Below are 26516 nucleotides of genomic sequence, written 5' to 3'. Positions count from 1 at the left end.
GTGGGAAGGAATTTCAAATACGAAGAAACGTCCCCAAGTGCCAACCACTTGTAAGGAAAAAAGGAATTCTTGTTCCAGAATGTTTCTGAGTCACCACTGGTGCCAAAGCATGAGCTACTGCCGGGGATATGTGTATATGAGTGGGAGCGTGCGTGTGTGTGGGAGACCGTGCGTGCTTTGTCAGCCCCTGGTCAACCCTGGGAGTTCTCCAGCTTCTCACCCTCAGAGGGGTACATGTGTGCTGGTTTGAAGCCTGCAGCTGATCCTGCCCGCTGGGCCCAGTCTCCACGGGGTCCCCGGCACTCATGGACATCGGGCAGCATGTGTCCCTGGGCCCCACTGGCTCATGCAGGCATCACGGCTGCCAGGCAGTCAGGGACACCATGCTGGCTGGTGTCTCCTGGGTGGGAACACCTCAGAGGCTCCAGCTTGGCCTCAGGGGAGGGAAAGTAGAGGACTAGGCTCTCCATGGTGCCACCAGCTCCTCTCCCTGGATAAAGTCATGCCCCAATCAGAAGACATTCCCGCCAGAGCCCTGAAGCCAGTCCCATCCCTCAGGACACCCTGAGGCAGTGGGTGTCACCGCTCAGTGTGACCAGAGTGGAGGCTGTGCATGGGGACTTCTGGCCAGGTGCTGTGCTCCGAGCTGGCGCTGCAGCCTCAGGGAGTCTGAGAGGCATAACTAGGGGAGGACAACTGGTCTCAGGCCCCATGACTCACTGGCCACCTGCTAAACTGGGGACCCTGAGGTCAAAGAATGCCATGGGCAGCACACACGGGTCAGGCTGAGCTGGGGCTGTGCAGCCAAGGCTAGGGGTGTGTGTGTGTTTGCATGTTTACTGATGTGTACGTGGTGTGTTCACGTGTGGGAGTGCATGTGTGGGACTCTCTCACTAAGCATCCTGCTGAGGACACTCCCATCTGATCCACTCCCTCCCAGCCCCGGCCCTGTGATCATCTGCAGCTCCTCTAGGTGTAGGGCTAGCGGCTCCCCAAGGGTGGACCCAGTCCTCTCTTGGGGCCCAGGAATGGCTCTGCACGCAGGTGTTGGTGACTGAGTGGCTCCTGGACATGGTGGCTCCCTCCCAAACCCCCTGCTACTTCTGTGCCTGGTGGCTGGCTCCCCTCCCCTCACTCCCTCAAGCTGCACTTGGGATGCTCCCCACCAAGCCCCTGCCACCACTGGGCTTCAAGGCATTTCCTGATTCAGGCCCAGCCCTCGCGGCTAGGTCTCCCATCCCAACGGCTCTGTGGTGGGGCCTCTTCCACATCGGCCCCCATCTGAGTCCAACCTCCCAAGGCCTCTTTTGGGAAGAAAGCCGGCCAGGTCCCTGCTCTGTACAGGACAAGGCCTGGCCTCTCACCAGCTCCAGCCTCTTCTCCCCCGACCGCCTGCCCTTGAGGGCCTTGCTCAAGGCATCCTCTGCCTGCAACACCCTCCTGTCCTCACCCCTCCTTGTGTGTTCCTCCAAAGTGCTGACCACATGTTTCTCTGGTCCCCCACAGTCTAAACCTCGGGAGCCAGGCCCACACATCCGACCTGCTGCCCGTTCCCGGGAGGAAATGCCAGGCTTTTCCGGGGCCTGGGCCTGCCCCACCCCTGATGCCCAAGGGCGAGGCACACAGCCAGGACACCTCCACTCTCGATGTTCTCTGAAAGGATGCCCCAAGATGCAGACCAAACATGCAGCCAGGAGGTGCTTTGCAGCATCACAGAGGACAGTAAAGGCAGGGCCAGGAGGGCATGTGAAGTGCCCAGGGACACGGGGCCACGCAGAGATGCTGGGGAGCTGGGAGCAGGCTGACCCTGACCCTAACAGCACAACACCCACAGTGCCACCCTGAGGGCTGAGGACAGCTCTATGTAGCACCTCTGTGCTTGAGAACAAGTTCTAGAATCAGCATGCATTACTGTTACAGTAAGAACAAAACCGAAGAGAAGTACCTAAAACGTAGTTTCCAGATCTAACACCCAATCATGCAAAACCCTGAGCTTAAAGTCCCACCTGCACACGCACCTGTCTGGGCCCAGATGCTCCTCCATACATAGTGGGGGGACACTGGCTGGCCAACCCCGTCAAGTGGGCACTTGCCACCTGTTGGTCAACATCCTTCTTCTTCATGACATCCAGCCTGCCTGCTAAAGGGGACATCTGGGAGGTGCCTAGAAATAAACGGCTGAGGCTCCCTTGGGAGAACGCTACTGCAGCCCAGTGTGGGTGCCCAGGTCCTCACCCAAAGGTCACTGTGGTGGCTACTTTTAGGTGTCAACTTCACTGGGTTGAGAGACACCAAGATTGCTGGTAAAGCTTTGTTTCTGGGTATGTCTGTGATTGGCATTTGAATCCGTGGATTGAGAAAGGAAGACTGACTTCTCCAATGTGAGCAGAGATCTTCCAATCTACTGCACACCTGAACAGAACAGGAAGGTGGAGGAAGGGCGACTCTCCTCTCTCTTCTGGAGCTGGGACACTCATCTTCTTGCCCTTGGACATCAGAACTCCAGGTTCTCGGGCCTTTGGGCTCTGGGAGCTAACACCACAGCCCCCAGGTTCTCAGGCCTTTGGCCTTGGACTAAGCCTCCTCGCTGGCTTCCCTGGTTCTCCAGCTTGCAGATGGCAGATCTCAGGTCATCTTAGTCTCCCTAATTGCATAAGCCAATTCCCCTAATAAATCCTCTCTCACTTGTCTCTATATATCCTATAAGTTCTGTCCCTCTGGAGAACCCTAATATAGCTCCCCCTCCCCAAACCACTATGCCGGGGGATGCTGCCAGCCGTGCTCATCCTCTTGAAGTGTGTCCGAGCCTTTAGAAACTGGGTCTCCCGCTGTGTGGGTGCTCCCCAGGGACAGAGATGGTGCATGGTACGGGCCTGGTGAGAGGAGGGCCTCTAGCTCCTCAAGACCAGGACCACTGCCTGGGCACTAAGCTGTCTTTGGCTAAGGGGAAGGAGGACAAAACAAGTACCTGTCATAGACTGTAAGGCCCTGGCATCCCTTGGAGGCTGCCTTGCTAACGGACAGCTGCACAGGACTCCAGAAAGGTCCCTGGGCTGGCTGGTGCAAACCCTGCCCTGCCCGTCTGGCTGGTGACCTCTGCCCGTGGGTCCCCTCTCGGGAGAGCCCAGCACTGCAGCAATGCACACAGCTGCTGTAGTCAGATGCTGGCCAAAACCCCTCTGCCACTGGGAAGATATGGAGGCACCCATGTACCAGAGGACAGTGACAGGGACACTGTGTCCCATCAGAGTGCTCACAGCAGTGCTCAATGGGTGAGAGGACCCACCCTGGAGCACTCGACATCTCATGACACTCAGGAGTGGCTACCTTCCTCTCCTGCAGCTGGGCTGGGCTGCACTGGGGAGGGCGGGTGACTGAGCACACACACTTGCAGGCCATCATCCCCTGGCTCTGTGGCAACCCATGGAACGTGGTCCCCAGGGCCTTCCTGGTGGCCCAGGGCAGTGCTTGTGATCTGTGTGGAATGCACAGGGTCAGTGTCATGCAGGAGGCAGCTCCCTGCTATGAGGGCCTCCTAAACTCTCCATTCTGGATTCTCCAGCCTTTGCTGGCCTGACCCATTGCCTGCCTGGGTCCCCATTTGACCCACTTGCTTAAGGATGGGGGTTTGCTCCTGTCCTGGAACAGCCACACCAATCCCACTACCTGCCTTTTACCCACTTGGCTGAAACCTGACACCCCTCTACTTTATAAGAATGATGTTCTCTGCTGGGAACGTTGCCAGCCCAGCTTCCAGGAAAACAGAGTAACAAACCCCTCCTTGCTGGGCCTGGCTTCCCAACGGGCCTGCTTGGACAGTTTTAAAGCATGACTTGGGAGGCCTGAACTTTTGCAGGGTTCAGGACGTGTGCCGACAAGCAGCCCTGCCTGGACTTGTGTGAGCTAAACCAACTGCTCAGACCTGCTCACCTTCCTGCCTGCCAGGACGGAAGAGAGGCAGGAGAGGAGGGGCCAAGCCCCTCCAACTGGGAGCCCTGGGGTCTGCGGTAGGTGGGAAGGAAGGAGGCTGTGGCAAGGGTTGGAGCCTGGCTGGCTGAGGCCCTTGTTCTCCAGGCAGAGCTGGAACCTGCTCTCACTCTGGGGCCTACCTTCTCCCCGGCTTAGTACCTGGGCAGGGCCTCTTCTTACCAGTGACATCACAACCCTCTCAACTCCCCCGGGAGACCATCTGCTCTGCCTGCCCTTGATCCTCTCAGGGGAGCTGAAGCATCACACCTGGTGACAGCTGCTTCCAGCAGGCGGCTACTCATTCAGCTGGACCTTGAGGAGGGTGGGCCAGCAGTCCCTCAGGACCTGCCGAGGGTCCCTGCACCATCCTGGACTCCCTGGCGAGCCCACCTGCTCGCAGGGCAGCTGCGTTACCCTCCCAGAGGCAGGCATTGTGGCAGACATGAGCCGCACGCCTGGCTGACGCCTGGCTCCCCACTCTGGGGAGTGACCTGCCTGCACCTTGTCACTTGGAGGAGTTTGGGGGAAATCCTGGAGGCACAGGCCTGTGTGTGAATCCCAGCTCTGCCACCGGTGACCTTAGGTGATCAGTTATTTAGGCTCTTTGAGTCTCAGTTTACTCATCTGCAAAACAGTGCCCCTGACAGTGAGGCCCGAATGAGACTGTCACAGCCCCTCCCTGCTCCCAGACTGCACCCCTGACAGTGAGGCCTGAATGAGACTGTCACAGCCCCTCCCTGCTCCCAGACTGCACCCCTGACAGTGAGGCCCGAATGAGACTGTCACAGCCCCTCCCTGCTCCCAGACTGCACCCCTGACAGTGAGGCCCGAATGAGACTGTCACAGCCCCTCCCTGCTCCCAGACTGCACCCCTGACAGTGAGGCCCGAATGAGACTGTCACAGCCCCTCCCTGCTCCCAGACTGCACCCCTGACAGTGAGGCCCGAATGAGACTGTCACAGCCCCTCCCTGCTCCCAGACTGCACCCCTGACAGTGAGGCCCGAATGAGACTGTCACAGCCCCTCCCTGCTCCCAGACTGCACCCCTGACAGTGAGGCCCGAATGAGACTGTCACAGCCCCTCCCTGCTCCCAGACTGCACCCCTGACAGTGAGGCCTGAATGAGACTGTCACAGCCCCTCCCTGCTCCCAGACTGCACCCCTGACAGTGAGGCCCGAATGAGACTGTCACAGCCCCTCCCTGCTCCCAGACTGCACCCCTGACAGTGAGGCCCGAATGAGACTGTCACAGCCCCTCCCTGCTCCCAGACTGCACCCCTGACAGTGAGGCCCGAATGAGACTGTCACAGCCCCTCCCTGCTCCCAGACTGCACCCCTGACAGTGAGGCCTGAATGAGACTGTCACAGCCCCTCCCTGCTCCCAGACTGCACCCCTGACAGTGAGGCCCGAATGAGACTGTCACAGCCCCTCCCTGCTCCCAGACTGCACCCCTGACAGTGAGGCCCGAATGAGACTGTCACAGCCCCTCCCTGCTCCCAGACTGCACCCTCTGGGTAGCCCTCCTTTGTGCCTCCGCTCCTCAACAGGGCTACCACGCTGGTGTCACTCCACAGGAGAGTGCCTTCCCTGGCTTTCCCTCCATCAACTGTGGTCGGGCTGGAGGACATGGCTGCGCCGCTGCGAAGATTTCTCTGCCAGGGAATGTGGACCAGGATTCCAGGGAGAAGGCAGCTGCACACTCCACAGCCCGGCTCCCTGTTCCAGGATGACACCCCCAACCCCACCCTGGCCACGATGACGCAAACAGAAAACCTCAGTGCTTACAGATCCCGATCTCCCAAGGTCACCAATGCTCTAGAGAGAGAAATATTTACACAGGAGCCTCTAAAGCTCATAACTCAGAGGGGAGATGCTCCCCCTGCCGCCTAGGGGCTGCAAACATTTGTTCCTGCAAGCCCTGCAGCAGAAGGCGCTTTCTAATTCTCAGGTGGATGGTCATGTGTAGGCCCTTCTGTCCTAAGCCAGTGGGGGCACGGCAGCAGGGGTACTGCAAATATGGGGCTGGGGCCACGTGGGACGGGGGCACATTCCAAGGCTGGGATGATGAGGGGGCTACCACCCCCACGCTCCTTTCCGAGGGGGTGCGAGAAGCTTTATCCATAGAGCAGTGCCCCACAGGGACAGCCCTGGGTGCGCCCGCAGCAGACGGTGCCCAAGGGGCCTGGGGAGTGAGGGCAGGGCCAGGCACCAGGCTGGAGGCACAGACAGCAGTGTGGTCACTGTCATGGGGGGAGGCTGAGGCACAGGGCGTGGACATCCAGCTCCTTGGCCGGGCTTGGGGGGTGACACAAGCAGGCTTCACTCTGGGAAACGCCCACCCAGATTTTCACTGGGAGTTGGGGTGGGGGGGGCCCTGTGACTTCAGAGCCGTGGGTTCCAGGCTCTGGTTTTAGCTGGTTTTAGTTGGGTTTCCTTCCAACTCAATCTCAAAGGGACTCCAATACATGCAGCAAAATCGCTGTGAGGGGGCCCTGGCACATGAGGAACTGTCTGCTTGTCTGGCCTTCCTGGGCTCAGGGCTGTGCAGGCGCCACCGTGGGCACTGCTGAGGATCTCCAGGGAAGGCCCTGGGGGGTGCATGCTGCAGGGAGGATGCTGGTCAGCTGCCATCTGTCCACCCGCTCACACTAACAAGCCCCCGGCTGAGCTCTCACCACCAGCAGGGTCCCATGGGGTTCAGGGGTCAGCAGGCATACCTCTTCTTGGCATGTGACTCAGCTGGAGGATGGGATGTACCCAGGCCAGCCTGGCCCTACCTGGTGCAGGCACCGGGATGCCACAGGCCCAAGCTCACACATGGAGAAATGATGAACAGGAGGAGAAAAGCGGGGAGCACGCTACCTGTAGAACCTGGCACCAGGACACATAAAGAACGCTTACAAACCAATACACAAAGCACAAACAACCCTGTAGGGGAAAATAGGCCAGAGACATGAACAGGTCGGTGGAGGAGACCTCACTGGCTGATAAACACATGGTAAGATGCCATCTCTCTGCCATGGGGAAACACGCACTTAGAGTACAGAGGTCCCATCTCCTGGCTCCCGGCCTGGCAGAAATGAGCCAAGAGTGCCTGCCCAAACAATCGGGAACCACGGGCACAGCATGGTGGTGAGGAGAACCTCCCTCTGACACACTCCTAGGGACACATAGGGACTGTGAGCGAGCACCGTGGCCGCACCTGGACTGTGACGGCCAAAGTGAAATGCTCCCCGCAGCTGCATTAGAACCGAGCAGAGATCCGTCTGGACTACCTTGATGTTAAGTCCAGCAGTCAATGAATTAAACATGCATGTCAGGGACCAACAGGGATAAATCTCAAAACAAGGCTGAGTGAAGACAGCAAGTTGCAGAAGGTCAAGCAGAGTTTGATAAGGGTTCTGGAAAGTTAGTAACATCAAACAGCACTGTGTATCATTTAAGGAATACACACATCTACAGCGAAAGCATAAACACAAGGGCAGGAAACACGTGAAACACAGGACAGTGGTGCTGAGCGAGGCTGCAGGGAGGCAAGGGTGGGGTGGAGCACAGTGCATGAGGTCTTCACCTGCGAGCTGCACCCAGCTGAGCCTGCAGTGGGAACAGAGGTGAAACTCCACAAGGCTCCCCAGTTACACCCCTGGAGATACCATGTAGGGGGTGATAGCAGCTGGTGGGGTCCAGGGAAGGGAGGAACCACTGCATCCGAGGAACAAGGCCTGGGCCCTCAGCCAGGCGGGCCTCTGTGCAGGGCCAGCATCACGTGGCATCCACCCTTTCCTCCTCTTGACACTGAGTTCCTCTTGGTTGGGTCTCGAGGTTCTCAGGTGGCTGGGGGTGGGGTCAGGCTGCCACCCACAGGGTCTCACGACCTGGGCACCAGGACAGATGTGCACAGTCTCTACATCCTGGCTGCTGGCCAGGGAGGGCCAGAGCTTTCTGGAGATCCTGGTAGAGACAGCCTTTTGTCAAATGGGCACAGTCAGGAAGGCACTGGGTGGTCCCAAGGCCATAGCCCAAGGTGAACAGGAGACCCCCACAGCCAAAACACAGCACGCTCCAGGTCATCACCTTGGAAGGCCAGTGATGACACTTGGTGATGTCCCAGATAACAGGACCCAACCTGCACAGACTTCAGCTGCTTTGAGGGAATCTCCCTTCAAACCAACCAATTCATGGAGTGAGAACAAGAGCTGACTTCCTAGCTGGCTCTGGAGGTCTCTTCCCCGTCTCCAGGACAGATGGGTCAGATTCTAGCCTCTTACAGTACAGAGGCCACAGTGGAACTGTGGGTATAATTCCAACTGTCTACCTACTGCACAGGCACTATGAGTATGCCCATTTTACAGATGGGGAACCTGAGCTGCAGAACCCTGTGAGATGCAAAGCCAGGATTTGGCCCAGCTGGTCTGACTGCAAGCCTGGGGCCTCTCTTTTGCTCTGCTGACACCCCTGGTATGGTCCCAGGGTTCCCCAGACCCGAGGTGGGTCTTGGCCAGCCTCACCTGCCCTCCTTTTTGCTGGGTTACCCATAGAACCTTCTGTCCCTATTTGCTGTGGAGGGTGAAGGATGGTGTGGAGCTTACAGAGTGGACTCTCATCTCCTACCATTCCATGGGGTGGGAAAAGAAAATGAGGTTGACTGTTCTCAACTTCTCCAGGCGGGAATGGGGACAGAGCTGGACAGAGCTAGAATACAAACTGAGCTGGCCCCAGAGATGTCCACCTGATACAGCTTCTGAGCAGCGGCCCGGGCTGACCAGTGGAGAGCCCCTCCTAGGGAACAGCTGGGATCCTGGACTAGGACCAGGCCTGCCCCAGCAGGAGGCCCTGTCACAGGGAGATAACAGGCCCCTGCCCCTGCCCATGACCAGCGGGGGCGGTCACCCACGGCCACTGACCTCTGTGGCCTTCAAGGCTTCGTAAACAATTAACTCCAGGGTTTCAATCTCTCCAGTTTGTATCTTTCCAGACAATTAGTGATTTGCTCTGATGGCCCTCCTGTTGGGCCTTTTAACGTTCTCTGTGTAAACAATCCTAGGCAGCTGCGCTGGTCACGTGTGGCCTTCAAAGGCAGGCCAGGTGCAGGCTGTCGGGAGCTGCCTCTCACTGAAGCCCTGGCCCCGCGGTCAGTCTCCCCGCAGCACGCGGACAGCTGCTGACGGCTCGCTCTCCAGATGAGGAACTGGGCCTGCACTAGACTGCAGGATGCTAAGGGGTTACGAGTGGCCATGGCTCCCATAAGACATGGACACAGTCCGGGGCTGAGGGATCATGCGGTCACCGGGGTCACAGTTAATAAGTCACTGGTTCCTCTACAGAACCAAATGGCAGACTGCCACCCTTCTTTTAGAGATGGGAAGACTGAGGCTCAGACAGATATCTACCTGGGCCCATGAGACCCACCGGCTCCAGCCACAAGGTAGGAGGGGCTGCCCAGGGCACTCCTCTCTTCCTTGGACTCTCAGCAGAGCTTTCCAGAAGCCCACCCAACACATAGCCCAGGGCCTGAGCAGGCAGCTAAGTCCCTACGGATTCCCTGCCCTCCACCGCAGCCTCAGCGCCTGGTCTGCACAGAGAGGACCCAAGAGCTCCCGAGGTGGCCCTGTGGAACTTGGGGCATGTCACCCCCACAGGCATCCCCCCGCAGTGAGCTGGGCCCCAGCCCCAAAGGTCCTGCACCCTGGAGGAGTTCAGGGCAGGGGCACTGCGGCAGCAGAAGGCCACAGGCTGGCGGGGACAGGTGCAAATCCTTAGCGCAGCTCCCAGCACCCACAGAGCTGGCTCAGGAGCAACTGGTGGCATGGAAGGGGAGAGCTGTCCTGGATGGTTTTTGCTCCATGGTCAAGGAAAACAGCCCCATCTTCACACCACGGCTGGGGTAGGATGTGTGTGGTCTCTGGTGGCTGAACATCCTCCCTCCGCCCATCTGTGGATCCTAAATGTCCTCTAACAGCCTCCATCCTGGGTTGGGTGGTCTGGGATCAGCACTTGAACGCTCCTGTGTGGGCATGTACCTGCCATGTTTTTCCAAAACGACATCCCTTGCAAGCTGGGGACTTGGGACAATGCCCTATCAGTAAAGGGGCACTTTCAGGAAAGGAACAAAGAGATTAGGCCACAAGTCCCACAGTCAGAAAGCAACTGGCCTGCATGCAGGGGCCCCTCTCCACTCAAGCCATCCCATTTCCACTGCCCCCTCTTGCTGTGAGTGGCCGGGTCTCGGATGATGTGTCTAAAACCCAACTGTGCTTTCCAAGCGCTGCTTCCATTCCACACCCCTGCTCATCCTGCAAAACCCTGTGTGGGGGAGGCTTCTCCACCCCCTCAGGGCACTGCAGCCCACACCTCTTGCTACCACCAGCTCATTGTCATTTGGCTGGAGCAACCTCATCCCCTAGGTCTAGGACTATTTTTTTCAGCATAACATAACCCACCCAAACCCAAAACAGACAGCAAATCTTCATAGAAAGAGCCAACTGAGTTTCTGAAAACGCAAGAACAAGTCTTAAGAGATGAAAACCTTTTTGCAAACAAAATGTCACCTCACCTATAAGTGCTGCTGTGGAGTGGGCCTCAAGGAGAGGACAGCAGGTGCCAGTGAGTGTCCAGGTGGCTGCAGAGAAGTGCCCGAAAAGCGCTGGCAGGGGATGGCCCGAGTCTGCCTCCTGCCTGAATCACGCAGCCCTTCCAGTGGGGCTCCCCTCTGACTGGGCCCCACATGCTACCTACTCAGTAACTGCTCCCCAGAGCTCGGCTTCTCATGCTCTTCTCGCCTCAAACCCAAAAGACGCACCACACGCTACCACCAAGCGGGGGCTGAGCCCAGTCCTACTGCCTCCGTGATGCTTGAGGTCTGACCCAGAAACACCTCACAGTCTTTTACAGAGGGGGAACGCAGCCCCACAAAATGCCATGTGGGATAGTGATGGCACCCAGAGAGGGAAGCTGAGGGGTTGGGGAGACTCCTGGGCTTCCCACCTCCTCACCCTCCAGCATTCACTGGGGCAGAGCAAGGACACTGGAGCAGAGGGATGGCCTAGACCCACCTGCACCCACACATGCTCACAGCACTGCCTCCTGCACGGCTGATCCTCCCTGGGCCGGTGGTGGCATCGGTGGTGCAGGACCAGAGGAGTACCTGAAAACAGCCCAATCTCATGGGGGAGGTGGCAGAAGGGGTGGCCACACTGCGCCAGGAGCCAAGCACCGCCATAGGCAGTCTCTGCTGCCAGGGGCCGACTCTCAGGCAGCCTTGCCAGCACTACCTTTGCAGAGCCCAGAGCCCAGGCATGATGCCTGTCCTTCTGCTCTGAGTGAAGGCTGCCAGATGTCTTCCAGTAAACGCAACGACACAGGCCTACATGTGAAACTGTCCATGTCTGCCCAGGTCTCAGAAGCCCTAGTGTTCTACATCTGGTTGGTCTGGGCCAGCAGCAATAGTCCCCACCAGTGGACAGCCTTCCATGCGCATGCGGGGATTGCTGGGCGCAGAGGGCTGGGTGCGGCATACAGCCTTCAGGACAGACAGACAGATGTCCATATGCTAGCTCCTGGCCTTCCAGGCTGAGGGACTGACACATTCTCCACCTTCTCTGGGGCCTGACTTCCTTGTGTGGAAAATGGGGCCGATCTTCATATACTTGTCTTGGGGGAGTGTTGGGTCCAAACAAGATGACCCATTCCAAGTGCCTGCTAAGCACGCAGGGGACAAGAGTCACCCTGCCAGTCTCTCTACATGCCCCCATGGCTTGTCACAACTGTTCCTCATAGAGGCGGAATTCTGTCCCGCAAAATGCCACATGGGATGGTGATGGGCACCCAGAGAGGGTGCACCCCAGACCCCTGGGAGCTGCACCCCTCTCTCAGCAGAGGTGAAACTCAGCCACCTGTGAGCAGATGGGGACATGTGGGTGACTGGGCACGGCTGCTCCCAAGTGCCCTACATAGATGGGCCACCCCAAAGGCGTACTCATTGGGCAAGGCTTTGCAATAAAAACCATAAGATTGGCACTTTTTGGTGATTTAAGAAAATAAAATTAAAAAACATTCACAATAGGCCAGCGTGGTGGCTCACACCTGTCAGCCCAGCACTTTGGCAGGCGAAGGTGGGCAGATCACCTGAGGTCCCGAGTTCGAGACTAGCCTGGCCAACATGGTGAAACCCCGTCTCTACTAAAAATACAAAAAAAATTAGCCAGGTGTGGTGACAGGCACCTGTAATCCCAGCTACTTGGGAGGCTGAGGCAGGACAATCGCTTGAAACCAGTATGCAGAGGTTGCAGTGAGCTGAGATTGTGCCATCGTTGTCCTGACTGCACTGGACAGAGTGAGACTCCATCTCAAAAAAACATTCATATGCTATTCAGTACCAATGAGCGTGCCACTGACATGGGTGCTCACAGACCACAGGTGGGAGCACACCAGGAGTGGGTGTTCTGAAAAGGAAGGTAACATTTGTACCGAGAGCAGTAAAACATTCAGCCTATTCAACTCAGAAATTCCACTCCTAGGTATCTCCAGAGGAAATCAGAGCTATGTGGAACATTTACACACAAGAAGCATTCCTGCAGCAGTCCCCACAGAGCACAGAATGGGCAACCTGCACGCTCACCCACTGCCAGCCAGAGGTGGCACACTCAGAGCGGAGCAGCTGCAGCCACTCAAATATTAAGTTTTTAATGACAACAGACAACATTTATGGTGTAATTTATATGATGGCTTCAATTACAGTGGAAAAACCATGCATGGGGAATGGATGATTTTCCTTTTCTCCCTCTGCCTCATACTTTCCTCCCACTCATCTACCAAACAATCATTATAACCACAACAAAGCACGGTGTGAGAGCAAAAGTCTCCAAGTCCCTGAAGGACGACAAGAGCAGGCCCCTTCTCCTCCTCCCACCTGTGCCCTGGAGGACGCCAGACCCAACGTGGCCACTCCCCCGCGTGGCAGCCAGAACTCCCGCTGAGAAAGAAACCTGGATTCCCCGGCCCTAGGGACCAAGGTGGGCACTGCACTCTCTGATCCAGGAGCAGGAGCCCCCAGGGCCCAGGTTTTATGCGTGAAGTGCCTAGGACAGGAAGCTGTGGCTTGAAGACCACCAGAGCAGCATGGCAGAAATGATCCCCCAAGCCAGAGGACCATCTAAAATGATCCTGTCACCCAACCATTCGTAAGTTTGCCTTATCATGTGTTTGCTTAAAAAAAAAAAAAAGGATTTTTTACGTTTTTAGTGAAAATCTAGGAGCATCTTGACCACAGATTCCCTTCTCATCTTAACCAAAGGCCTCTCTAGGCAATGCAGGCACAGTGACACCCCCAGCCTGGTCCCTGGGTCCTTTTCATTGGCCCCAGTCACATGCGCTGGGTAACATCTGTCCCCATCACAGCAAATGTGGGTTTGTCCCTTGATCTCAAAGAAAAAAGCGATTATGAAGGTAAGGTGGAAACTGTCGTGTGCCACAGAAACAAAGGCTCTCATCCAAGCCCACCCCCACCTGGTCTGCCCCACCAAGGAGCCCCCAGGTTCTCAGGGAACACCATGACACTCAAGGCCGACTCCGTGAACCTGAGTCACAGGAAAAGAGCAGGGACAGAGCCCAGATTCTGCAGAGCCCAGGGAAAAAAAAATTCTCACGGTGCCAGCATGAGAGCAGTGCCAATGCACTGTGCAGGTGCCAGGGTGGCAGATGGGAGAGCAGTCAAGGCGCCTAAGGCCACAGGGGAGCCTAATAACAGAAAGCCAGGGAAGACTTCCTGGAGGAAGGAGCATCTGAGCAGACTGAAGGGAGGTGAGGAGCAGGCAGAACAGTGGGAGAGGAGAGCAGGCACACCAGGTGGACGGCACACAGGTCTAGCACCAGGCAGATTTCTGGAGTATGAGAAGGCTTCAGGATCACGGAGGGCAGGTCAAAGGTGAGGCTGCGGGCTCCTGTGCCATCCCTCCTGCAAGGAAGCACTGTCTTTGCAGGGCAACTTCACAGAGGCTGCGAGCCCACTAAAGGCTCCAGAGAGGCCCTGGTGCAGAGAGGATGTGAGCTGGGCCCGGGTCCCCGGCCAAGGTGGCCCAGATGCCACATTTGGGCTCCAGATGCTCTCCGTGGCCCCAAATGAAGCCTACATGATTTCAGGGACCTTTCCAGGGTGGCCCAGGCAAGACCTTGACCATACCTGCTCTTGCGTTGCCTTCAGGCAGAGGGGAAGAGGAAGGAGGGAGGTTCTGGCTCTGGAGCACCATCTGGACCCTCTGAGTGACAGCAGAGTGTGGGGTGCTGAGACATTCTAACCGAGTGGTCCCTGGAATGGCTGGCCATTTGGCTGCTGCCTGGGGATGGCCACACCTCAAGGCCAGCCAGCAAACATCCTTCCAGTGCAGTCTTACAAGCACCCTGGCTGATGTTGGCCGATGAGGCAGCCCCCATTGTGAACACAGGACCAAAGAGGGACCCGCCAATGCTCTGCTCACACTTGTTCCTCTCTACCAAGGCAGCCAAGCACTAACAGCCACTAGAAGTTCCAAACCATATTCCAGGAAGACGTCAAAAACCTGTCCATCTCCATGGATGCCCAGCTCAGAGCAGCCCAGGCTGATGCTGTGCAATGGGGAGGCTGGCAGCCGGGAAGAGCCCCACCTCTCTTACATGCACCACAGGCCCACTGAGGCCCTCCCAAACCGCAGCAGGGAATGGGAGGGGCTTGGTAGAGAGGTTCCAGGAGCCAGCCTTGGGCAGGGAGGCAGGCAGAGATATAAGGAAAAGAGGGTCTCAGTCCCCAGAGAACACGGAGATGGCAGTGCAGAGCCAGAGTGAAGACATCGCAGGAGGGCCAGGATGACACCTGAGTCTCCTGACACCAAGCCCACTTAACACCAGGCACCCCAGCAGGGATGGGCACTGCCCCGATAGAGAGTTGCTGGGTCCCTGGGCAGATGGGGGAAGCGCATCCCAACCGCCACAGCACAGCAGCTAAGCCCAGCCCCAGCCTGGGCCAGAGGACTCAGGTGGCGGGGCAGCGCTCAGCAGGTGGACCTCAGTGCAGCTCGGCCCTGCGAGCACAAAGCCAAGATTACCCCGGCCTCCTGAGGAAGCTCATAAAAAAAGCAATCTACCTAGTGCCTGCAACAGAACTGAAGGGAGTGGAGGCGGAGAAGAGAGACTCAGAGGGCGGGGTGCTGTCACCTGCCTGGTAGCACAACCCACTTCCAGAGTGGGCGGCAGAGGGGGCCTCCTGACAGCCCTGGAAGCCCCTCCCAACCCTGCCGCATGCTGCTGAGCTAGCAATTTCCAGGGTGGCAGCCCACCTCCGCCAGAGGCATCTGCATTTTCCATTCTTGCTCCACACATGCTCCCTGGGCAGGGGGAGCTGGGTCTTCCTGATGTAGCACCTGGGGCCCCATCGGCCCCACCTGGTCCTCCCACGCTCATGGACAAACTCCAGAGAAAGGAGGCCAAGGCTCTTCACCCTGGGGACCCACAGGCATGCGGGGCTGCAGGAAGAGCATCCTGGTTGCAATCTAGGGCTGAGGTGGCCTCTGCTGAGCAGGCTTGTTTCAAAAGCTCCGGCTTCTTGGCGGCCTGAAGCTTCCACGCACTCCTCTTAGGCTGCCGAGCTAAGTCCCTCTGGCAAAGGGGGTGACCCCCATCCTTGCACCCCCCACAGGTAGGGAGGCGTCTTTTGGTATTGGTCAGTGACCAACTCTGGGAGCCTACTGCTCTGGCTGGCGGAAGGGTGGGTGGATGCATGGCTGTGGTCCCAGGCACAGCTGAGCCTAGCACAGAGCGGCTGGACCAGGGTTAGGGGGCCCTGCAGCAGGAACGTGCATCTGTGCAGAGCAGACTAAGTGCTGCGCCGGAAGCAATCCTTCAGAGGCCCTAGACAGGCAGCTCTGTGACCGCCAAGTGTAGAGGCTGTAAGGGGCTCAGAACATCACATCCCAGGCTGGGAGCTGCAGAGTGTGTGTGTGTGTGTGTGTGTGTGTGTGTGTGTGTGTGCGCGCGCGCGCGCTGCAGAGTGTGTGTGTGTGTGTGTGTGTGTGCGTGTGTGTGTGTGTGTGCGCGCTGCAGAGTGTGTGTGTGTGTGTGTGTGTGTGTGTGCGCGCGCTGCAGAGTGTGTGTGTGTGTGTGTGTGTGTGTGTGCGCGCGCTGCAGTGTGTGTGTGTGTGTGTGTGTGTGTATACAGTGGGGGGCGGGGGGAGAAAGGAAAGTGGGAAGATGCCCCTCCAACTCTAGGACCCTAATTTCCTGACAGTCTGAGAGAGACCACAGAGCAAGGACTGAGGTCTGTGCAGGGAAGCAGTGTCTCGGACTCTGCTCAGCTCCAGGCTGGCTGGAGCTTCCAGGCTCCCCAGGCACACCTGAGAGCCTACAGCCTCTGGACCCAAGAGTGCCAGCCAACACGCCTACAACCGCCCAGCCTCCTACTACCAGCCTGTCTGCAAACTCAGTCCTAAGGCCAATTTGGAAGAGAAACAAAAGGCAGACAAGAAGCCCTGCTCCTGGCCCTTCCCAGCCCAGACTTTGGGGAGGAAGGCCCCGCAGGGCATCCCTGCAGGACGAATGGGCACCAACAGGAACAGGAGGAAAATAATCCCAACTTTAACTGCTGGAAACCCAGCAGCAACCCAGGTTCCCCTACAAACGGCTTCCCAGAAGAGCTGCCCCGGCACCCCTCCCATGCTCTGTGTCCTTTCGCAGCTCAGCTCTGCGCTCCCCAACTCCCGCAGACATGGGGCTGGGGGACCCCAGAGAAGGGGTGTGGCAGCACAGGTTCCCTGGACCAGCTCAACTACCCCCAACCTGGCTGGTGGCTTCCCGGGGAAGGTGGTCCCCCATCGGCTGGCTTTTGTTCCTCTCTCCAGGCAAGCCTGTGCCTGGAAGAATTCGGCTGGCAGGCCCCTCTGGGAGGACAGGCGCCACTGCCTCCTCCCCGCCCCCAGCCCCAGGTCAACAGGGCCTTTGTTCTACCTGCACACACCGGCAGGCAGGCGGGCAGAGCCAGCCCCCTTCCCTGGCAGCTCCTCCACCCTCTGAAGACAGGCACTCCAGGCACAGGGGCGGCACCTCACTACTCTCACTTCCACTTTTGGGGCCACAGCACCGAAGCGGCACGGGGAAGCCAACACTCTAGGTAGGCCACGCACACACCCAGAAGCCCGCGTCCCCAAGTCCGGCGGGCCAGACCTCACGGCGCACAGCAGGTAAGGTGGCCCGAGGGCAGCGGGCGGGGACCCTGGAGAAAACCCGGGCGCTGCGCAGCCAAGCCGGCAGTGGGGCAGCACAAGGCAAGGAAAAGGGTGAGAGCGAGGTCAGAAAGCGCGGTGACAGCCGGCCCAACCAGAGGAGCTGGGAGCCTCGGGCGCTCGGCAGGTCGGGAGGGGTGGCGGCGAGTGGGGGCCCCCAAGAGGGCAGAAAGGGGTGGGGAAGGCAAGGCCGACCCAGTACAGCACGGCGGGCATACGACCCGGCCTCGGGGGCGCAGCTGCGCGAGGATCCCGCCGCCCGGGCGCTCACCTGGGCGTGCGCAGCGCGGCGGAGTCGCGGCGGTCCAGCACGCCGGGCACGCAGTTGGTGAGCTCGGTCCAGTCGGCGTGCAGCCCGCAGCTCCAGCCGGTGGAGAAGCGGGAGAAGAGCCAAGTCTCGCGGCGGTTGGGCCGGTAGCAGGTGCACTTCTTCTGGCCGGGCCGGCAGTCGCACGGCACCTCGAGGCGTACGTTCTGCACGAGGTGGCGGCCGAAGGTGGTGCCACCCGTCTTCTGGATGTGCAGGAAGACGATCACGTCGTCGCCCTTCATGTCGAAGCGCAGCGAGCGCTCCAGCTCGCGGACCGGGAAGTAGTACTTCTTTTCGTAATGGGGGTCGGGCGTGGGGAACAGGTCCAGGTCGTCGGGCGGCGCGCGGCCGCCAGGCGCGCCCAGGCTCAGTCCCGGGCCCGCGTACTGGTACAAGATGAGCATGAAGCACACCGAGCCCGCCACCACCAGCACGAACTTGCTGGCGCGCTCAACCATGGTCCTGCCGCCGGCGCGCCGCCGCCGCATGTGTCACCATCGCCGGGGCCCGGGCGCGGGGCGCGGGGCCTGGGAGGGCAGGAGGCGCGGGCGCAGCTGCCTCCGCCGCCGCCCGCGCTCCGGCCCGGCCCGGCTACTCGGCGCCCAGGCCGCCCGCAGCGGCGCGGGCCCCGACCCTCCGCGACGCCATGGTTGCTCCCCGCCCGGTCCCGGCTTCCCGGGCCCGACGCCCGACTCCGCTCCCGCTCGGCCCCGCTCCCGGCCCCGGCCAGCACAGCGCGCCCCGCGACCCCAGCACCAGTCCGCTCTGCTGCGCGCCGAGAACGCTCTGCGCCGCCCCGCGCGCCGCCGCGTCTCCGCAGTCCGCCGCCGCCCCGCCCCGGCCCGCCCCTGGCCCGCCCCCGTGGCGTCTCTTGCCGTCGCCGCCCGCGCCGATCCTCGGCCCCGCCTCCGGAGTGCCGGGGTTCGCCGCGGGTGCTGGGCGCGGGACCTGAGTCTGCTGCGGTGGCGAGGCCGCTAGTAGGCGGGCAGCCAGCGACTGGGAAGTGATTCCGCCCGCAGGGGAGTGGGGGACCAACCCGCAGTGCGGAGCCCAGGCGTGGGAGGCACTCCTGGCGGGGGCCGCGGCGAGGGGGCGCGGCGGCTGGCGCCTCTGGAGCCTGGGTCCGTACCCCCTCCTCCCCAAGTCCCGGCCGCCCGCGTCTCCGCAGCCCGCACGGGAGGAAAGGCCTTGACCTTGCACGCTGGGGCGCTGAAGTTAGACGCTAGCCGACTGGGCTGCACTTCCAGGGACTAGGGCGGCGGGGGCCGCCCACCACCGGGGCCGAGAGGGAAAGCGAGGCTTTCCTTTCCTGCTCGATCCCCTCACCCCCTGCGGCTGGCTTTGGGACAGTGCCCTGCAGACCCGCATGGAAGAGATGTTGGGCTGTCTGCAGAGGCCTGCGGACCGGCTTTATGGCTCCCTCCTTGTTTGAAAGGAATTTCAGACAAGGTGCATTTCCCCCCCTCCATGTTTATTATACCCCAATGAAAGTTATAAAACGTTGAGCCAATTCTTAAGAATCGTGATTGCCCACCAAAGATTCTGTCTTTCGTGGGCCGGTTGGAGAGTCCAGCGGCCCGGGCCCATCCTGGCTGCGGAGGGCTCGCTCCCCGTTGGCTCACGTGTGGGCCGGGTGGTGCGGGCTCCTCACTCGCCGCCGCCCAGCCTGGCAAGCACGCGGCATTCGTGGGGCGGAGGGTCCCGCCAGGGTCCCGAGTACTGCTTGGGCTCCGGCAGTACTCGGAGGCTGCAGCCCGTCGGAACCGCAGGAGCGGGGCTGGGAACTGCCAGGATTTCACAGCTGCAGGGCTGGCCGCGGTGGGCCCTAGTGTGTTGGTTCAGGCCAGCGCGGGCTCTGGGAGCGAGTCTGGCTGCCAGGCGTGGGCTCCCAGTGTCCACATCAAGCCCTGCCGGGGGCGGGGGGCGAGGGGGGAAGGGGAGTGGTGCCCTGCCTTTCGTTCTGTTAGGGACCGGAAGCGATCATCGGGTGTCAATTATGCCTCAGTAAAGCTGTTAAACGTAGACAACATCACACCAGAAAGCCCTCCTGGAAGCAAACCCAGAGAGCTGGAAAAACCAACACCACAAACCCAGCTGAGCGGGCGGCATGCATTTTCCAAAGGGACCGCAGGAATATCCGCTGTGGACAGGCGGGTGCAGCACCCTCAACACAGCCCAGCGCACCCTGGAGTCCATGCTGTGGGGTCCTCAGTGGGACCTAGGGCCCCGAAGCCCCTGCTCATCTCGTAGGCTGCTTTAAAACTGTCCCTGGCCCGAGGGTGCTAGGGGCAGCTTGGTCAAGCTTTTCCAGAAGTGACTCATTCCTATAGGAGTGGGGGTGCAGTCCCCTTGGGACACAGGTGGGGCCGCCCTGCAGTGTGCTTGGACCTGCCTGCTTCTGCCTGCAGCCCCTTGACGCAGTCTGTGCCTGAGCCTTGGGAAGCCTTCCTGTATGGCCTAGGAGAGCAGAGCTGCCCCGGGTCCAACCCCCCAGATGTCCTTACCCAGATAAGGATCCTCGTGCTACATCATAATTAAGGCTGCTCTTTTGGAGACCTGCTGGGTGCCAGGCATTGTAGAGGTGTCATTTCCAATTCTATCAGCAAATCTGTGTGGGTAGGCTGTGATATCCATTTACAGAAGAGAAAACTGAGGTTCAAAGGGGTTAAGACCCTGGTTCCAAGGTCAACTACTCTCACCCCATGAGAGTCAGCAGAGCTGGGATCCTGATTCCTGCTGTGAGCCCCAGAACCCTGCCCTTTCCCACCTCTGCACTTGCCCCAGCTCCCCAGGCCAGGGATGAGGGCAGTGAGAGCATCTACAGGGGCCACCCCTCAGAGCCTGGTGACCGTCACTGCCACCGAGGGGGAACGTGGGCCCAGAGTGTTCAAGGGAAAGCTGGAGCAGCTCCGAAGGCCAATGAAGCCATCGGTACTTGGGCCATGGCTCCATCCTGTGATGATCTCACTGTCCCAAGGGGGAAACTGAGGCCCAGGCAGGGACCAAGTGCCCGTGATAAGGTCCCACCCTTGAATGGGAGCCAGAGCAGCCTGACCCATGGAGCAACATCTCCCAGAACAAGCTATTTAATCAAACTTCATACCTGCCACACTGGCTGATAGGGAGCACTCACATTAGCCAGGAAGCCCTTTCTTTCTAGAATTCTCTTAAGAGGAGGGAAATCTGCCTGGCTGGCTACAGGACTTTGCTCAGTCTTCCACTGTGATTGAAGCCCTGCACATGCACCTGAGACCCCAAGGCCGTAGGTGAGTTTCTGGGCTCTGAGTTAAGTCAGGCGAGCCACCCATCAATGGACACTTGAGCCGAGTGGAAGGCAGATCGAGCCCTCGTTGGCGGGGCAGCTTGCATCACGCTACTCCCCACCACCTCCCGCTACTCCTCGCGATGAGTCCTCAGTGTCATGTCTTGGAAAATGGACAGAAACGCACAGTCCGGGGCTGGCGTGGGGTTCCAGGAGGTCAGCGGACACAGCCAGGGTCTCAGGAGGCGCGCTCTGCGCGCTGTTTCCTTTCTTCCCTGGGTGATCTCCTCCGCGGCCAAGGTTTGCCCCAGCCCCGAGAGTGCATATGAACTAAGCGTTTGCTATGCGCAGCTTCTAGCCCTGACTGCTTGTGGGGTCCAGGAAAAAGCACTGGCAGCTCTTTTGCTCTGTGGCTTTGTCCCCTGAAGATCCACTTCACCAATTCTTTAATGTGTGATCTCTGACTTAATGGCAAAGAAAAGTAAAAGAACACGGCTAGTGGCAGGCTGTGATGATCCCAGGAAAAGCATTTAACATTCGGCTTCAGGAATGAAGCCTCATTGCCGGCCCACCGTGCGGTCTCAGAGTCTGAGAACCACGAGATCAACCGCGGCGCCCCCTCCCGGCGCACAGTCCGGCGGACGGCCGCGCGGGGGCAGCACGCGGCCCGGCCCCAGAGCGCCGGCGGTTGACTTTGCAAAAAATTGGGGGATTTTCCACACTCGCTTCCCTCGTCGTTCGTCCGGCGGCCGCCCATTGTTGTTTGCCAGGGGGTGGAGGAGGGCAGTCGCGTCTGTCCTCAGAGCCTCCCTTGGGGCTGGCCCCGCTGCCCACGCGGGGCAGAGAGAGGCGTTTCGTTTGGGGACAAACTTTTAGAGGGGACTCCGGCTCGCGCGGACCCGCGGGGCTCGGCCCCGGCCCCGGCCCCGACCCCGACCCGGCGGCAGGCTTGGGGCGCCGGGCTGCGCGCCGTGGACGCCACCTCCTCCGAGGTCGCCAGTCCCGGTCCGCAGCCGCCTCCTCCAGGGAGCCCCGCGGCCCCTTTGCCGCCCAGCGGCCCCGTGCCGGGCTGCTCCTCCAGCACCGTGGGGCGCCTGGGCTCCCACGCAGCCCGCAGACGCGGCAGGTCTTCCCAGGGCCCGAGGGACGCGCTCCGGCCGCTGCCCGGGGACAGCAGGGGTCCTGCGGTTCGGTCCGAGGACCGCACTGGAAGAGGCCCCGGGCTTCGGAAGGGCCATTCTCTTCCCTCCACGCCCGCCTAGGGCCTCGCTGTTCTTTGTGCCCTCTCTCCAGGACCTCCAGGCCCTCTTCAGTCCTTAGGGGAAGTGGGTAGGATAAACAGAGGAGGACAACCTGAGCAATTCGGCGGGGCAGCGTGGTCCTGGGCTTCGCCGGCCCTTGCCCGCTCCCCCGCCCTGCCGGCCCGGTGACCTCCCCCTGGCTGGCCCCCTGCCCTCGCGTGTGACGTGGGGTTGTTGGCAGGTGGGGAGCTTGGCCTGCTGCCTGGCCGGGATTCCGAGTCTGTCCAGTGGAGCCCACCCTCCTCCCCGGGCAGCGGGGCTGTGGGCAGTCCTGTCGGGTTCTGCCAGCTTGGGAGGCAGGACAGGGACCTGGTAACGTTGCCCCAAGGGCATCGTCCTGGTTCTTCTGCTTGGAACTTCCCAAGGGACATGTCTTTAGACGGCTAGGGTGGAGGCGGGCTCACAGCCTGGATGGGGTGGGGGGTGACTGCTCGCAGCTTCCAGTGGCCAGTGGGTCTCCTTCCAGATGGCTGTCATTCACTGCCCAGAGGGGTTCCGACTCAGCCGGGTTGGGGGAGCCACCAGAGAGGGCACTGAGCAGCTTGACAAGCTCCACTGGTGGGGATGTTCCCTGGGGGTGGGGTGGATGGTGGCCCTTTTGAGGGTCAAATGGTCTAGTCGGAGAAAAGTCACTCTACCGTGGGGTGTTTGCTGCTCCCACCCCAGCTGCCTGAGCCACCAGGGGCCGGGGCACGGGTGGAAGAAGGTGGCCTCAGTCCCGGGCCCTGATGTCCAGAAGGGCATGGTCAGTGCCCTCCAGGCAGCCTCGCCTGACCGTTGGGGTTCGGGACCAGCTCCCACTCTGCTCCATTCTCCGCCGGCTGGACTGGCCACCCCTCTATCTGTGGAACTCACCCGGTGCCAGTGCCCTTCCTGGAGGATGATGGCCGGCCCCCATGCTCCTCGTCACCAGGTCCTGCTCTTTTTACCTCCATTCATCGCCACTGCCATTAAAGAGTCACCCTCTTGCTAGATTACAGTTGGCTTGACAAGTCAGTTGACTGTTCTGATGGAAGCTTCTTCTTGGGCAGGGCCCCAGGGCCTTGGTGGGACCCGGGCCCTGGGTGGGGGCACAGAGGTGGGACACAATGGTGGTTTTATGGAGCGGGCCCTGCCTGCCCCTGTGGCATTGTGGGGAGGGGGCTCACCTGTCCCTAGGCCAGGGCTCAGCACGGCAGCGGTAAACCTGGCTGGCCTTGACACTTCCTGGAATCTCTCAGTGACCACGTTTCTTTTTGCACCAAATAGCAATGGTTCTTGCTGTTCGTTTCTCTCCCTGCCCTCCTTTAAGAAGGAGAGTTCGTGGGAATTAGACACTCAGGGTTGGGGGGACCTCAGCTCCTGGTGGGAGGAGTCTGCGTCCTTCTCTGGGCCCAGGGCCTATGGGGCAGCAACAGCATCTCCTCTATTCTCAGATCATCCAGGGACAGGGTCACACCATGGGTGTGCGGTGCACCAGGTGGTCCACCTGGCTGAAGGCCTGGGCTGGTGACAAGTGCTGTGGTGCTGTTCAGGCCAGCAGACAAGAGGGAGGCACATTGCTGTCAGCAGATGGGATGGGGTGTGGCTTACACCTGCTGGGCCGGAGGCTGTGCTCCACCCAGGGCCTCAGGCTGTGTCTTTGACAACAATAATCACCCTATGGGCAAGGTCTGCGTGCTGAGCCCTTGTCAGGTCGCATCTCTTATAATCCAACAGCAGCTCTGTTGGCCTCTCCTTACAGATGGGGAGGCTGAGCCCCAGGGACATGAGGCCACTTGCCAAGGTCACAGAGCCAGTGGGTGCTCAGCTGAGCCCGTGAGGCTGGGAGAGGCACCCGTCAGGTAAGGGGGCTGGGGGAGTCCACACCGATGCCACCCACGTCTGTACCATCGCGACTGCCATGCTGTCTTGACCAGCCTTGGGCTGGGTGAGGGCCTCCTGGTAGGTGTTTTGCCCTTGACTTTGGCTTTTGGGTGACTGGGGTTGGAACACTCCTGCTACCCTCAGGCTGGTTCCTGGAGGGACCACCTGGGCTGGGGGCCAAGGAGGAGGGTCTCAGCCTCAGTTGTAGGAAAACAAAGTTAAGCATTATCATTAGGAGTAAAGATGCTATGTTCACACCCCAGCTCTGTCTAACCAGCTGTGTGGCCTTCAGCAAGTTACTTAACCTCTCTGAGCCTTGGTTTCCTCATTTGTAAAGTGAGGATAATAATGGGACCTACTTCATAGGGTCATGGTAAGCAATAAGCAAGCAAATGCTTATTCCACAGCCGTGTCTACACCAAGGGCTAGGTATTCCTACTGTTGACTTGTGGGAAGCACCCTATCAGCATCCGCGTATTCAAAACCAGCTACGCAGCTTCTCCTGTGTGCCAGACCCTCCTGTGCACTGGCCTCCTCTGTGCATGATTGTAGTCGGTGCTCTCGGCTGCTCTATGGGCATAATTCCCTCATTTCTCAGGTCAGGGAGCTGAGGCTGAGCAGAGGATAGTGACTTGGCCAAGGGGACAGTGTCCCCTCCCTGGTGAGAGCCTTGGTTGAGGGTTCTCTCCACCTTCCCATTTGCCGACTGCCAGCCCTTGGGGAAACCCAAGTCCTGGGCTCCTGGGCAGAGCCCAGTCCCCAGCCTGGCCTGGACCATGTCCTCCTGCCGGGTGGGGTTGTAAGGTGCCCTGCTGCTGGGCTGTTCCTCGTGTCCTAGGGTCTTGACGTGCTTACCTTCCTCTTCCATCTTTCCACGACCTCCTTTGACTCTATCTCTGGTGCCATTTCCAGGGTTTGTAGCTGAACTTAGAAGAGGGGAGCTGGAGAAATGGGTCTATACCTCCTTGTCCAGACCAGAACTCAATAATCGCTTTTTCTTTTTATCTGCTCCCATCTCCTTGAGAGCCCATCCCACTGTGTGGCAGAGAAAACCTGTATTACTTCCATCCTGTAATCCCAGTCTGATCCAATAATTGTTAGGCTCTATTTGATTTCTTAACTTTTGTTTACGAAGAGTTTAAATTCACACAAAAGTAGAGAGGGTAGCACAGTGAGCCAATTCCTGCCCTTCCCCGGAGTCCCTGGCTTCCACTGCTGGCAGCCCGTGCCTGTCCCCGCTGCAGCCTGCCCTCCCCAGCGGAGCACTGAAAGCCAACCCAGGACAGCTCGGGCTTTCCCCGCTAGTGCTGCCCTCTGCTTTCTAGCTTCAGGTCACCCTCGGGCCCTGTCTCAAGGCTGCTTGGTCCCTACTCACACACCCCAAGAGAATGTGTGGTCTTCCGAGATCCGAATTCTTTGGGAGTCCCAGAGGGCCCCAAAGCAAGAGCAAAGGGCAAGGTTCATAGGCAGCGGCTGGCCCCGGTGTGAGCTGGCCACTGTCTAGCTAGGGAGGCTGATGGAGCCTGCTTGGCATGCCACGGGCACAGGCACCTGGCCTGCAGCTGGCAGGACTCTGGGCCTTACCACAACCCGCAGACCTGGCTGTCATGGGAAAAGCCCAGCCCTGGTGGGCCGTGGGGGGCCAGCCTGCCCCTGCCCATACCTCAGTCAAGCTCTGCATCCCCATTTGAGGCATAAGAAGCCTCTGGGCTCTATCTCTGCCACAGAGAAACCCAGGAAGGACAAACTCAGCCTCTCCGCTCCACCGTGTCTATCCTGCTGGGCCTGCCCTGCAGAGCAGCCTACACCCAGAGGCTCCTAAGGGCAGACAGCCCCCCACAGATACCTCTGTATTCCAGGACATCTACTCCTATCTTGAAATATTAAGAGATAAAAGATTTACAAAATCCTCGTCTCAACAGATTCTGCCTTTCAAGCCCGTGGGCCAGGTGCAAACTCAGAAAGCCTGGTTTTGGAATTCTAAAGCCGAGTTTTCATTCTCGAGAGTCCAGGCCGCCTGAGGCAAAAAGATGCCTCCTGCAGAAGAGGGAGGTGGCAGGACCAGGAGGTGCAAATGAGATGGCTGTATTCACATGTAATGCGATCAGGTTGTACAGAACCGAACATGCACACACCAATGAGAGCAGGCAGAACTGGGGAAATCTGAACAAGGTTGCTGCTGTCCCCATGTTATAGCCTGCTTGAAATACTGTGCTGTATTTCCACAGGATGTTAGCCACTTGCCATTGGGGGAAACTGGTGAAGGAACTCAACTGCGTGCAAATCAACAGTTATAATAAAAAGTTTAATGTGAAGAAAAGCACATCTGACCAGGTGCAGTGGCTCCCGCCTGTAATCCCAGCACTTTGGGAGGCCGAGGTGGGCGGATCACCTGAGGTTGGGAGTTTGAGACCAGCCTGACCAACATAGAGAAACCCCGTCTCTACTAAAAATGCAAAATCAGCTGGGCATGGTGGCACACGCCTGCAATCTCAGCTATTCGGGAGGCTGAGGCAGGAGAATCGCTTGAACCTGGGAGGCGGAGGTTGTGGTAAGCCGAGATTGTGCCATTGCACTCCAGCCT

At 59.4% G+C, this 26516-nt stretch overlaps 1 protein-coding gene across 1 annotated transcript in view; it reads right to left on the bottom strand.

Annotated features, from left to right (window-relative positions):
- The window catches only part of HS6ST1 (heparan sulfate 6-O-sulfotransferase 1), a 54270-nt gene extending 35945 nt beyond the window's left edge, over window positions 1-18325 (bottom strand). Inside the window, exon 1 of the mRNA XM_054478267.2 lies at window positions 17486-18325. Within this exon, the coding sequence (XP_054334242.1) occupies window positions 17486-18012 (527 nt within the window). The 5' untranslated portion in view covers window positions 18013-18325. The remainder of the gene's footprint in view (window positions 1-17485) is intronic.
- Between the last annotated feature and the right edge of the window lie 8191 nt (window positions 18326-26516).

This window comes from Pongo pygmaeus, chromosome 11 (genome assembly GCF_028885625.2).
Source record: "Pongo pygmaeus isolate AG05252 chromosome 11, NHGRI_mPonPyg2-v2.0_pri, whole genome shotgun sequence".
Lineage (NCBI taxonomy): Eukaryota > Metazoa > Chordata > Mammalia > Primates > Hominidae > Pongo > Pongo pygmaeus.
This window is presented reverse-complemented; position numbering and strand designations above follow the sequence as displayed.